A 15073-nucleotide genomic window follows, 5' to 3' on the forward strand; every position below is an offset into this window, starting at 1 on the left:
TAATATGCTAATGACATGCTAAGGCCGCTCAACCACTACATGCACTGAACACCAGGGGGCAGACAGTCGAATGGTCGACCAGTCACTATGATGTGCACTGACCACCAGGGGGCAGATGCTCCGACCAGTAGGTTAGCTTGCTGCTGGGGTCCGGCCGGGACTGAGTGAGACAGGTTGGACATGCCCTGGAGCCTTCCTGCAGTCCCTCTCCGGCTGGCCAACCTCCCGCGTTCCTCCCCACCCCAATCATGCACCAGTGGGGTCCCTTGGCCTGGCCTGTGCCCTCTTGCTATCCGGGATCCCTTGGGGGATGTCAGAGAGCTGGTTTCGGCCCGATCCTGCAGGCCAGGCCGAGGGCCCCACTGGTGCATGAATTCATGCACTGGGCCTCTAGTGTGGGATATAAAACAGAAAGCAACAAACAAACAAACAAAAATAAACTCATTGACAGACAACAGAGAGGAAGGAGGGGGGGAAGATGAAAAGGGAAAAGGAGGTCAAATACATGGTGATAGGAGGAGACTAGACTTTGGGTGGTGAGCACATAATGCAATATACAGATGATGTATTATAGAACTGTATGCCTGAAACATGTTATTAGCCAATGTTACCCCCAATTTTTTTTTTTAAAGTACAAAGAGTTCCCTCAAACCCCTTGCCCCCTTACACACACAGCCTACTCCACTTTCAACGACCCACACCAGTGTGGGACATTTGTTAGAATAAATGAACATGGACACGATTATTATCCAAGTATTATCTAAATATTCTTCACACCTTAATTGCCACAATTCCCTCGCATGACCCTTCCAGGCCAGCCAGACCAGTTCACTGACTATCCTGTGACACAGCAAGAGACTGTCTCCGGGCCCCTGTCTCATGGAGATGTCCTCAAGTCAAGAAGACTGAGTGTTCTCCCTCTACTGACCTCCAAGACCTGGCTCAGGGATCACTCCTTTAGGAAAGAGTGTGTTTGACCTTGCAAGCCCACAGAGCCTTGGGCCATCTCTGAACATCTCTTAACAGAGAAGGTCTAATAATTTACATCATAGCAGCAGGAGTTTTTGCAAGGGGCTACTGTCAAGCAAAGAAGACTTATTTGCAAGTGTTAATTCTGGAATGATTAGTGAACTTCGATTAGACAAGTTTGCTAAACATCAGTTAGTTTTACAGTTGTATCCCATTAACCATTATTTCTCCATTACAAATAAATCTTTTATTGCTAGAAGAGTATTGAACCTAGTCCTTCCAACCCCAAACAATCCAACTAGCTGCCTGATAGTCTGTGATTTTTTCACTTTATGAAGCCTGAATATGTAACAAGCCACCCACCCCTTGCAGGCTGCAGGGTTGAGAAAGACGGTTGCCTTCTTCACTTGTGCATTGGGAGGAATGAGCTGATTGCCAAACACCTAAAAAGGAAAAAAGACAAGTTGTAAGTCAATGCCTTTTATTCAGTTAGTGATCACATATATTCTTTCGCTGCAAAAGAATTTACTCCCAGAAGATGTAATATCTACTCCAGCAGAAGAAAAAATGTTCTCGATTTCATATTCACAAAAACACCATAAACAACAGCACAAAAGTGTGCCATTATTTAATAAGCTGACTTTTATATTGTAGTAAACAAACCCTACTTTATCTACTAGAAGTAACTTTTCTTTTCTCCATATGATATGGCTAGGTTTATTATAAACCCAACATGAGTAAGACATCAGTCTGTCAGAAGGGAATTTTAATCCACTTGTCTTTAGATTTCAGAGTATAATCTTTTCCTACTTCAACTTACTACGAAAGCTTATTCATGAAGAATCTTTGTGTTATTAATTAATTAATTAATCTTCATATCTTTATATATATCAAATTACCCTAATATGCTATCTGCATCCTCTTCTTTGCTACCTTGTATGATAACTAAATAGCATCATCTGTCACAGGGAAAGAAATGTAATTAATGTTTACTAAGCACCTCGTATTTGCCACTTTCACACATTCTTAGTTCTCAGAAACCTCAGAGGTCTTAAATATTCCCATTTTTATAGATTAGAAAAACAAGATTCAGAAAGATTAACTCAAAGTCACATTGTTAATAAATGGCAGCCTAGAATTTACATCTATCTAACGCCAAAACCCAAACTTTTACTGCTTTATCAACTCTAAAGAGCAGATCGAGGACAAGGCAGAATGAAGAAGCAGATGTGTAGGCCTGGGGACTAGAGGGAACTACTGCTATTGTGTCTGGGTTAGACAAGATCAACAAAAAGAATGGGAAGAAGAAAGCACCACAAAGGGCAAAATTCCAAGTCTTAGATGGTGGGGAGCAGGTCTGGGCCAAGAAGGCAGAATTCAACTATAGAAGTACAAAGCAAATATAGGAAAAAATGAAAGTTAATAAGGTTTTTATTAAATAGCTGTCTCTAAATCCACCTCCACCCTGAAAGTCTACTGGAGATCCTTTCTCACCATTGTCTATTTCCTGCTTTAAAAAATAAACTTTTTCTGAATACTTCAGAAAGATATACTGTTTCTTTGTTAAAAAAAAATTCTGGTATATTATAATTTCTACTGTTTTCACTCTTACTGAATTAGACCTTAACATTTTGCTGCCAAATCTCCAAATATTATAATTTGTTCTTGTTCTATCCATATTATTTCTGTAATGTGGCCAGAAAGAATATAATGAACCAGGTTCCCATGCCAACACGACTCCAGATCTATAGTTCCAGATTATTCCTCTTTGTCCTGGTTTCTAGTCTCTATAATTCTCACTTGCAACTCAAGTCTCAGGTTTACAGTTGGTAAATGAGTTTATGTAAGACTACAGTGAGCTAAGTTTTCATGAGATAAAAAAAAGAATCGTATTTTTTCAAGAATTTAGACTGTGAAGGGAAGGACATAAACAGGAAAAGTAACCACAGGAGGCTGTAAGAATAAATTTACTTACTTCAGATAGAGGAGCTAAACGTGTGCTGGAAAGTGGAGAATTAGAACAGTGGGAAGAGGTAAAATATATGAAGGGAGGAAACAACTCAAGGAACAGAGTCTCTGAAAAAGTAAGAAGAGATGAAATTCAGAACAGAGGTGGAGGCATCTACCTTAAGAAAGGGAGGACCCTACGACCACTATTTTCTTAGAGAGGAAAAAGGTTCCGCGTCCCAAGGAACTTTCCAGTAGCTAATGGCAAATTAGTTTGGGGTGGGGACCACCTCGACTTGAATATAAAGTTTGATTTCCAAAACAACTAGAGTCATGTGAGATAAAACAAGCAAAGAAGTAATCAAATTCTGGAAATACAGATTTAGAACAATTAGATAACCACTCAAGAGAGGAGTTGACTAATAGTACCTACTGTCACTGTCACTGTCATCCATGAAAACACTTCAGGAGCAATCAGTACACTCACCACCCACGTCTCCTACTATAAGCATAATACCTTTTTGAATTCCTGTTTCTTTTTTGGTATTTCTGACATCATAAACTTAAATGACATACAACAAAAGGGCAACTCAGTCATGGAAATTCACCTGCAAGGTGGAATGTACAAATTTGGAGGAAAGGGAAGACCAAAAATATGGTCTTTAACTTAAAAGGATTCACAAGTCAACTGTAACTAATACAGCAAGATGCATGAATATTGAAGTGCACCCTGTATGGGCTGGATAACAATGCACATGGTATGAATCAATTGGGGTAAAAGAGAAAGGCTTTAAAAATATGAACCAACAATTTTAAGAAGTTTGACTTGAAGTAACACCTGTTCTGAACTGATATCTTTTGGGGGTTATTCGGATCAGGGATGATTCAGGATGTCCCATCCTCAAGGACAACTACAGATGGGAACTAATTCCCATGTGCTCTTAGGACTAATCCAGAAGTAAGCAAGTCTAAAGAGGTGGGCGTTAGAACTGCTCTTCACCAGATGGTCAATTTCTGCCGGTTCTATTCAGAGTTGGCTCTTGGCCTGATTCATCCCCTGACAGTGGGAAAAAACAGCCAGACCTCCCAGATGCAAGGCACTGCACAAGTGCCCTGAATAGCACGAGTTTCCTGCACGATGGAGACAAGGCGGTTCTGTTCCACAGCAAATGGCATTACCTGAGCTTCTTGACAGGCTGCTCTCCTTAGCAGGTTATCACTATCAAAGGAAACAAAAGATAGTGAAGGTTAGCTTTAATAAGTAGGTCAAAACCCAAACAAAACTTGTGTTTTTTTTAAATATGTACAACCTTCCCTACAAAATACCCAAGTGAAAGTTTCTTAAAGACCTTATAACAAATTATGACCATGTCTGAAAAATACTTTTCTCCGAATGAAACACTGTGTTAATTATTTCAGTATAAGGCAGGCAGATTAATGCTCCCTAAAACGTCCATCGTAATCCCCAGACCGGAGAGTATGTTACCTTACAGATGTGATTAAGTTTAGGGGTGGAGCTGGGCAGGTTATTATGGATTGTGAAGGTGTGCCTAAATTAATCACAGGGAACCTTTGCTGGCTGTGATGGGCAGCACATCCGATTATGGAACCAAGTTCAGAGAGGCAACCGTGCTGGTTTTGAAGACGGAGTCAGGGACGTGGCTTCCTCCTAGAAGCTGGAAGGGCAAGAAAATGGGCTCCTCCCTAGAGCCTCCAGGAGTGCAGCTCTAGCCGACACCTCGATGTGAGCCCAGTGAGACCTGTTGGGTTCTAACCCACAGAGCTGTTAAGATAATAAAGTGTGTTGTTAAATGACTAACTTGGTGATAATTTGTTAGGGCAGCCAGAGAGAACCACTGCACCTACCCTGCATTGTCTTACCAGTGGAAATCCTTAGGTTCTTCACCAGAAATAAATCTGATGTTTAGTTGCTTCTGCTACTGTTTTATCTAACTCGCTTATTTTTCTTTATAACATTGTCAAACATTCACTAATCATAAATGGAAAATTGTGGCATGAGGCAAAATTTTGGCTTGCAAAAAAAAAAAAATTCTATCAAAATGTTATCTATCTAACATCAAGGTCTCTCTAAAATGTGATTATTTATATCATAAGAGCACTTTAAATGGCTGACTGCTGCACTGGTGGCTCAGTTGGTTGGAGCATCATCCCTACATCAAAAAGACTGTGGATGCCCAAGCCGGTTTGGCTTAGTGGATAGAGTGTTGGCCTGTGAACTGAAAAGTCCCAGGTTCGATTCCAGTCAAGGGCACATGACTGAGTTGTGGGCTCGATCCCCAGTGGGGGGCTTGCAGGAGGCAGCCAATCAATGATTCTCTCTCATCACTGATGTTTCTCTCTCTCCCTCCCTCTTCCTCTCTGAAATCAATAAAAATACATATATTTTTTTAAAAAGGTTGCAGACGGTGAAGAGACATATAAAAAAAGGCTCAACATCACTAATTATCAGAGAGATGAAAATTAAAATGACAATGAGGTATCACCTCACACTTGTAAGAGACATTTCGAATACATGTTGCTGGCCCTGCTGAGATATCTGTTCTTAATTAGGTTGAGGTTAAGAAAACAAGTACCCAGAAAGGATGACCAATAAATAATTTATAGAAAAGAATTAAGAAATGGGTATTTCACTTAAATTCTCTTTTTAGACCTTTTTCGTAACATCAAAATCCTCAAATTTTGCATTTTTACAGTAATTCAAATCTAATTTTGGTATTTAAGTTTGAACTAAAAGAAATTAAAATAAACCACCACTTGCTTTTTGCCACAGGTGCAGTCAAAGGCTGCCCAGTGACGTGTTTCTCCCAGAGCCCCGCTGCAGAGCCAGTGTCAGGTTTCAGCGAGCATTCAGCTCCAATCAGGAAACACTAGCCAAGGGGAGACATCAGTGCTGCCCATCTAACCTCAGATCCGTGTGCCCTTAAAACCACAATGACTCCTCAAAGCGCACGCTGTCTAACCAAGACCTATGGGCACCAGTCCCTTGTGAAGTCTCACTCACAGGGACCATTATTGCCAGGCTCAGTCCCCAGTTGCCTGAGTGACACTGCTCCACGACCACCCGGTGGCAAAGGGAGTTAGCTGTACAAGCTTCCTCTCCGCCCTCACCCAAGATCCACTGATATTCATGCAATCCTCTCCCCAACCCTCATCCCTCTCCATCACGGCCCTTAGTGAATTACTCTAACATCAACAAATACAGGTACATATATACATATGTGTACACACACACACACACACACGATGAGGAAAATTCAGGGTACAAACTAGTAACACATTTTAAAATAATTAACATGTCCACAACCCTTTATAGTTGACTTGATCCCTCACATTCATAATCTTTTATACAATGACAAGGTAAAATACTGAGCCCTCAGCAACCATGCATCACAGAATACAACTAGGTTCCGTGTGCTAACCTGAGCATTGTGACCAGATCCCCCTGGACTGGAATCCCCAATCCAGCTGCACCCCCTACCCTGAGGATGCCGCTTCCAGCCTGGCCGACTGCTCCTCCTACTACCTGCTTTAATGCCTTTTCTAGTACAGGGATTAACCTGTGCCTCCAATCTCTGATCCTACAAACATATCCTGAGGATTACGCTGTACAAGTCCTCTCTGCTTCTATAAAAGCAGAGAATGTCCCTGTCCTTTCCCCAGCCGGCTCCTCCCTTTTCCTAGGGACAGGCCTCTGAAGGTTCCGGCTCCACTGGATCACAGCAGAGACCATCTTCCTCATGGTATTTCTGCCACACTGATTCCTGTGGACCTAGCTGGCAAGAGAATAGTCCCAAATATGGACAAGAATATGGGCTAGCACCTTGGATCATGTTTTCCTCAATTCTTTTTCACTAGAAGTAAAATTTTGATGGTTAACTTGCAATTAAGAATATTACTAACGATGTCTCTCTTGAGCTTACCAACACTGCTTATTGAGTGCTTCAAAATCAAAAGACTTTTCTGATAGTTAATTTGCTGAATTTTAATGTGTCAAATGGACTATGCTGTCAGTCCTATCTGTGAGAAAGCCAGAATATGTGTCAATTTAGATACTATAGAAGAAAACCTCATTAAATCATACTTTTATTAAATATCAAAAATAGTGTTAACCACCTTGACCTTCCTCTGTGAACCAAGCTGTTTCTAAAAATCAAACATATTCTCAAAGAAAAGAAGATTTCTCCCACTGAGATAATTCTGGTGGTCTGTAGCAAGCTCTGAAAACTATTTCAAAAAAGAAATTCCAAAACTGTTTCCGTAACAGCAGCATTGTTGGAATAAAAGAGAAAGTAAGTTTAAATTCACAGAGCAACTACCATGTATTGGGTCCCACAGCACACGGTTTCATAAACCTTGAATCTCTGTAACAACCTGGCACCGCAGGCATCACATTCCCATTTTAACAGATGAGGAAGTTGAGGCCCGGAGAAGGAAAGTGACTTGCCCAAGAGCACGGTGTTACTAAGTGGCAGAGCTGAAATCCAAGCCCATGCCAACCTGACGCTGACACAAATGCTTCAGTGCATTTTCTTCATAATGTCAGACAATACTAGATGGGCAATGATCGTCTGGATGTATATTTTATAGGACATTTATTAACTTAATCACATTACTTCTAGTCTTATCTAATCTAACTTTTAGATATACATTATTTAATATTTGTATAAGCTCTGGTGCATAAAACTGCTCCAAATAATTGGTGAAGCAAACTCGTTAAACACAAAGTGCCAGGTACAGTACAATAAACACAATTTGGTCCTGTCCTGAAGAAACTGTGGACCAAATGATAAAGAACAGCTTTTGGTAAAAATCAGTGGTATAGGAAAAGGCATGTTCTTGATAAATAATATGCCAGACACTATGCTAGGTGACTGGGATATACTGGTAAATAAGCCCAACATTCCCCATCTCCATACAGTTTACTGTTTAGAAGGAAGGACAACTCAACGGGCAATCATCATGTGATTTGACTTCTATCGGCTCCATAAAAGGGACACATTATAAAGGGTAGCTAACCTAGTCTTGAGGAAGTGACCCTGAAGTTGAGATCCAGGGGAGAAATCAAAAGTAACCAGGCAAAAATAGCAAGGAATTTAAATCTGGGCAAAGGAAGCAGTAAGTGAAAAGCCCGCAAGTGCTGGCACAGGACTAATGTGGGACCCTGAAGGCAGTGTGGGGCAGCTGGAGGCAGCAGCCCTGGGAGGGGCAGTGAGAGAAGAGGTTTGAGGAGTCAGGGGCCTTTTAAGCGACTTAAGGAATTTGGATTTTATCCTAAGGGCCATAAGAAGCCATCGGAAGGTTTTAAGAAGAGAACTGATGTAACTAGCTTTACATTCCCGAGGGATCATTCTGGTTGCAGTGTGAACATGATGCGGGTCAAAGGAAGGCTACCTAGGGAGGGCTCTTCCAGAATTGCAGGTCGGTAATAACAGCGATGATGACAGGAACCTGGAGCCTGGCAGCAGGGACAGCGTGAAGAGGACAGATTCAGCAGTATTTAGGAGGTAAACTTAAGAGCTGCTTGTGGAAATTAAAGGAAAGGGAGGAATCAAAGACAGTGCCTGAGTTTCTGCCTTGACCCATCTGACAGAAGGTGATGCTCTTCACAGAGATGAAATGCAGGAGGAGGTAGGCACAGGTCCAGGAGGAAGCAGCTGAGGTTAGCTCTGGATCTGTTGACCTGAGATAGTGAGCAGACTTCAGGTGGAGGTGTCCAGGAGACAGCTGGAAACACAGATCTGGAAGTGCAGTCTGCCATCTTGACTAAAGACATACATGGTAAGAGGAGGGATGAGAGTGGATAAGATTGTACAAGTAGGATGAGCAGTAGAAGCAGCAGAAAGAGATTCGCTGGGCATTGGGACAGCTGTCAGAAAACACCAACTGAAGCCCAAGTAAATTGACATGGCACCTCATCTGAAAGCCAAAGGAAAAATGCGGTGGAACAGAGGAAAAGGTTAAGCACATTTTCCTAATTTCCCATCTTCCCCTTGATGCTGCCTCTACTCTCGACAAACTGCATGTTTTGCTGTTCCTAAAAGACACAATGACTTACCTCTCCAAGGACTGACCATTTTATCCCTCCATCTTTAAGAAATAGAAGGCCAAACACATACCACCCACACCCTTACCCCACCACACATAAAATTGATTGTCTTAGCTTTCTTCCGTAACTGTGTCTTAAAGTCGTGGATTGGCTAATTCACCACTTAGTCTTCTATAGCACAGACTCACAGATAGAAGGGACTCAATAAATACCCGTTTAATCAATACGTGGCAAATGTTTGAACAGGAGAGACTGATACACTGTGCTCAGAAAGGCTGGCTTTGTCCTGTGGGGAAAACTGAAGGTTATTCTTGGTGTGAGTACTAGTATTTGGCAAGCTTGAACCAAGGGATCAACTGGGATGGTCCTTCAGTGTGCTTACCACCAAAGGCAAGAGGAAGCTTCACTGTGCTGAGCACAAGAGAGGATTAAAAACTTACAACAGTCTCAGGAGTGTTACTAGAGCAAGATGACCCAAAGGTGTGTGTGAGTGTGTGTGTGTGAGTGTGTGTTTGGGGAGAGGGTAATGGAACTAGAATCCTCTAAAAAGGCTAAGCAAGGAACCACAAGAAATGTTCCAGTGGCTGAGACTGGCCATCAGAGAAATCCCTGATTGCTAATGGGTCAAGAATCTGAATGTGAGCTAAAGACCCTGTTCCAAAAAAAAAAAAGAAAAAGAAAAAGGTACTGTATATAAATTCCAAGCCCATGTTCTTTCCTCTTTGCACTGCACCATGCTGTCTCCGGGGTGAACTGTGGTTAAACACAACTTAAAGAGGTGCTACAAGATGTAGTCTTATCAGAAAGGGTCCCCAAAGCCCTGCTCAGTCCTCAAATGCGGGTTTTCTTTCTGAGGAATTAGAAGCTTCTGGATTATAAAATGAAAAAGCATGCTGATGTCACTCAGCCCGAGGCTTTAGAGCACACGACCATGCCTGCTTCCACAGGAAATGAGACGCTCTCGATTTATTCTAAGCCATAAATGTTTTATTTATTACTTTAGGACTGCAAGATAAGATAAGTTGTTATTTCAATAACAACTTTACACAGAGAGAAAAATCACATTGATCCATCCTCTTTCCCTAAAACCAGTATTTCCCGCTACAGTCCAGAGGCAAGTCGTACAATTTCTACCACCGGCTTTTCCCTTGGTGTATGCAAATACTTTTTGCTTCACACAAAACACATTTCAAGTTTCGATGTTTATAGCAACGACTTCCACTTATCCAAGCCTCCCAGGATAATTAATCATTACATTGCCAGGGGCAATGCCCACTGGTTGCCCATGTAACAGCGGGAATGGGATAGAAATGGAAGCAAGGATGAAAATGAACCTCGGAGAAGGGATGCTCTTGTGTGCAGAGGGGGAGAGCTTTTTCAAACTACACATCACCCCCCACTTCCCATACACCCACTCCCCACCCACACAGATGATGATTTGGCAGTGAGGCTCTGCATCCATGGGAAAATGCTGACCACGTCTGCCCAAGAGAAAGACGTGTACAAAGGGGGAAATGGCAATGCTAAGGAAGAACGCCTGACCTTCTGGACCTAAAGATTGTTCCCTCGGATAGGAGAAAATGCGCAGTGTGAGAGGTCAGAAACTCTAAGATAGCAGTAAAAATGTTAATGATTTTTACAAGGATTTTAGGGCCTCCAGGTCTGGTCTTTCCACCAACCAAAGGATGATAGTGTCTTCTTGTTCTCCAGGACTCCCCACCATGTCACCTGCTACTTAAGAATTTATATCTTCTTATCTGTCCTGAGCACAATGAGATAAAGAACTTCCCTAATGTCATGAAAGTATAAAGGGTCAGGAAGAAATCCTATTGATTACCATACAGTAAGTGGTGACTGTCTTCATTTCAATACCCTTTAGAGTGCATTCTACTGAGTTATGTGAGAGACCCCCTCAGGGGATGCCTATATCTTCATATCTCACTCTTTAAAAATAAATAAATAAATAAATAAATAAATAAATAAATAAATTATATCTAATAAAAGAGTAATATGCAAATTAACCATCACTCTGCTACACCCATAAGCCACACCCACAAGCCAATCAGGAGTGAGTATGCAAATTAACCCAAGCAAGATGGCTTCGGCCACAGAGAGAGCAGGAGGGAGGCTTGGGTTTCCCCAGTGATGGAGGAAGCCAAGCTTTCCGCACACCCTGCCTGGCCCAGGCCTCCGCTTAACGCTACAAAGTTTCAATTATAGAAGATAAATAAATTCCAAAAAAAATGGTGGCAGCCACGGAGCTGGAGAGAGCAAGAGGCTAGGGTTGCCCCTGGCGATGGAGGAAGCCAAGCTTCTGCAGCCCTGGCCTGCTTTGGCCTCCGCTTAAGTCTACAAAGTTTCAATTATAGAAGATAAGTAAATCCCAACAGAAATGACTGCCACCACAGAGTGAGCAGAAGGCTTGGCTCTGCTCCAGGCTACAAAGTTTCAATTGTAGAAGATAAATAAATCCCAGATACCAGGGTCTCCGCGGGGCGTGGCCGGCCTGCAAACCACCACAGGCCCCTCGCCCAGGCCGCCCCATGCCCCAAGGGAACCCCCACCCTGATACGGGACATCCTTCAGGGCAAACCAGCTGGCCCTCACCCATGCACCAGGCCTCTATCCTATCTAATAAATGCAGATTGACCATCACTCCAACACACAAGATGGCTGCCCCCATGTGGTCAAAGATCCTACCCCATGTGGACACAAGATGGCCATCACAAGATGGCCAGCAGGGGAGGGCAGTTGGGAGGGACCAGGCCTGCAAGGGAGAGCAGTTGGGGGCGATCAAGCCTGCAGGGGAGGGCAGTTAGGGGGACCGGGCCAGCAGAGGAGGGAAGTTGGGGGCAAACAGGCTGGCAGGGGAGCAGTTAGACATCAAGGCTGGCAGGGGAGTGGTTAGGGGGTGATCAGGCTGGCAGGCAGAAGCGGTTAGGGGCAATCAGGAAGGCAGGCAGGCGAGCAGTTGGGAGCCAGCAGTCCTGGATTCTGAGAGGGATCCCAGATTGGAGAGGGTGCAGGCTGGGCTGAGGGACGCCCCCCCCCCCGTGCACGAATTTCGTGCACCAGGCCTCTAGTATATATATATAATTGATATTTAGAGAGAGGAAGGGAAAGGGAGAGAGAGAAGCATCAATGTGAGACTGAAACATCAATCAGTTGCCTCCTGCATGGCCCCTACCAGGAATCCAGCCCACAACCCGTGCATGAGCCCTGACCAGGAATCAAATCAGCAACTTTTCAGTGCACAGGAGTGTTCAACCAACTGAGACACAATAGCCAGGGCCACATCTTGCTCTTTTCCTCCTCTTAGAACATGTAATTATTCTATCTTCGCCCACTTATTCAAGCCTCAGCTTTCCACAAAATATCAATTTCTAACCTACTCCAACATCCTAATATTCATAGGAGCCAAGTAAGTTGGCAGAGTTCCATGGACTGTCTCAGACTGGCTGCTACATTAATGCTCAAGTCCAGTCTGCAACTCCTTCAGATAAGACTTTTGCTACCACTAAAGGGCATCGTTCTTTGAGCTGCTACCACCAGCCATTTTTCCAATGATTTCTACCCAGGCATAATTCTCCTAAGTATCCCAGTGACATTCTTTTATGGTTCATTTACTTCTTCTACTTCCTGCTCTTTTTCCCATTTGTTCATTCTCACTCAACACCTCAATTTAAACATTCTATGCCAGATACTTTTCTTCCACTTATTGTATAACATTAACTTTACTAGGCAATCAAAACACTAGCTCTTTCTGTTTTATTGACCATTATACATTTGCATACACAACTACAAACATATACATGTTGAGTGTCAATTATACACAAGGTAACTCGAATCTATAGAGATTATGACAGCTATTCAAGAAGACAAGCTGTCTCCCACCCAACAAGTTATTCTGTATAAACAGTGTGCATAAGGGGTATTTACTTTGGGCTCCAGGATACAGGGTAGAGCTGGACAACTTCTGATCTATAAACTCAAATTATATTGTCAGTATTTGTGCTGTTCCATGGCATGACATATTTGAGAAGTCAGTTATTACCTGGAGAGGGGTCAGTGTTAGCATCAGCTATGATTATTCTATCTGCAGTGCTGGGAGCAGCTAAACCGCTGATTTGAATATCACTAAAAATTGTAACATCAACAAAACTATAGCTTAAATATATCTCCTGCCCTTCCATCTCAGCGCCCCCGCCCCCGCCCAAATACCAATAAACATGAGGAAGCAACAAAATAATATAAATTTATTTTTTAAAAGAAAAATCTGTTTCTAAACAATCTGCCAAAAGAGCTGAAAGAAAAGGGAACATAATGAAATTACACTGCACTTTAAAAAAAATAAAAAGGTTCCCAATCAACTCTGGGTTGATAGGCATATTATTTAATTGCTCATAAATGAGCTTCTTTAAATAGCACCTATTAATACCCCACATTTCAGCATCCACTTGTGCACAGAGAGACACACAAACCTTGAAACAGCTAAAAAGTAAAACAAACTGCTTTCTTAAAATTGCAACAAAATCTGAAATGAAGAGAAGCCATGAAGGGGAGAAACTCTGGCTACCCTCTGCTGCGGCTGAACCAGCCAGGCCCGGACCCCTGACTGCCAAGCCAGGGGCTTCTCCGACGTCACGTAAAACATCTGCTTTGCCCAAAATCCCAGAGATACAGACAAATGAAGCACAAGACATTACTGAAATCATTATCTGTACCAAAAACAAAACAACACAAAAAACAGGTCTAGTCAATCTCTCTCTACCCACCCCCCACCCCCCACCCCACTTTAATGGTAATTGTAAGTGCATGCATAATTTCCCCCTGGAATCTAACATTTCCCCTTGGGTATCCTGTCAGGATCTCAAACTCAACATTTCTGAAAGGGAATATACTACCATCTCCTTAAACCAGTTCTCCTGGCAATTTTCCTCATTAGCCAATTATCCTAGTCCTGAAGCCAAAAAGTGATTTTCCTACCTTCCTCTCCTTGACCCAAACATCCAGTCATCTAGTAATAATAAGTGCTAGCACTTACTGGGATGTAGCTATGAGCCAGGCCCAGTATCAGGCACCTAGCATGCATCATCTCACTCAATCTTTATAACCAACCTGCTAAACAGATCCCATCATCCCCACTACCAAGGTTAACTTAAGTAATTTAAGGTCACATAGCCAATAAGTAGCAAAACCCAAGCCCAACAGAAGTGTATCTGCCTATATATGCTGCCCACGCTCAGGTATCATTCACACCATGACAACCTCATACCTGCCCTTTTATTTTTCCTACTTCTAATGCCACCACTCTGGTTCCGGCCTTTCTTACCTCATATGTAAACTACAGATACCCTCTCAACCTTTTAGACTTTCTATTGAAAAAAAAAAAAATGCAACTCTATGCCAGGCCAGTGGCTCAGTTGGTTGAGCGACGTCCCATGCACGAGGAGGTCACAGGTTCCATTCGCAATCAGGGCACATACATGCCCGGGTTGTGGGTTTGATACCCAGTAGGGGGCCTGCAGGAGGCAGCTGACCGATTTTTCTCTTTCATCAGTCTTTCCTATCTCTTTCCCTTCCTCTTTCTGAAATCAATAAAAACTTTTTTTTTAAATGCAACTCTATAGTGAAGTCAAATTCTTTGCTAATCTCCAAGATATACTATGCATTTCCATTTCCTGCCTATGTTCAGGTCATTAACATCACCGAGAACACTGTCCAACTTGCTCCTCAAGGCCCGATGCAAATGACACCTTTCTTAGGACACTTTCTCTGATGAGGAGGAAAAAGCCCAAAGAGGAGGAAGGAAGTGCTACTTCTGACAGAGCACTTTCTGTGTGCCAGGCCCATGAGGACACCTGCATGACCACCCACTGAGGTGGGTAAGCTGTTTACAGACAGAGAACTGACCCACAGGGGTGCGCAGCTGGTAAGGGTAAAGTCCACATTCAAATCCATACACGCAGTTGCTTCTCCTCTTTACTGCGTTACTCTAATGAACTCTCAGGAGCCCCCCTCTTAACTTTCTAGTGGGGGGATGAGGCTAAACCCATCTGAATCCACAGTTTAATCTCAACATCACCCAAA

At 42.8% G+C, this 15073-nt stretch overlaps 1 protein-coding gene across 7 annotated transcripts in view; it reads right to left on the minus strand.

Moving 5' to 3' along the window:
• AGK (acylglycerol kinase) overlaps positions 1–15073 on the minus strand; it is a 72416-nt gene that overhangs the window by 38891 nt on the left and 18452 nt on the right. For all 7 annotated transcript variants that reach the window (XM_079786544.1, XM_079786541.1, XM_079786540.1 and 4 more), the window contains 2 exons: positions 4096–4135; positions 1333–1412 (listed from right to left, as the gene is read on the minus strand). In XM_079786544.1, the coding sequence (XP_079642670.1) occupies positions 1333–1412; positions 4096–4135 (120 nt within the window). The remainder of the gene's footprint in view (positions 1–1332; positions 1413–4095; positions 4136–15073) is intronic.

The sequence above is a fragment of the Cnephaeus nilssonii genome (genome assembly GCF_951640355.1).
Source record: "Cnephaeus nilssonii genome assembly, chromosome: 12".
Taxonomy (NCBI): Eukaryota; Metazoa; Chordata; class Mammalia; order Chiroptera; family Vespertilionidae; genus Cnephaeus; species Cnephaeus nilssonii.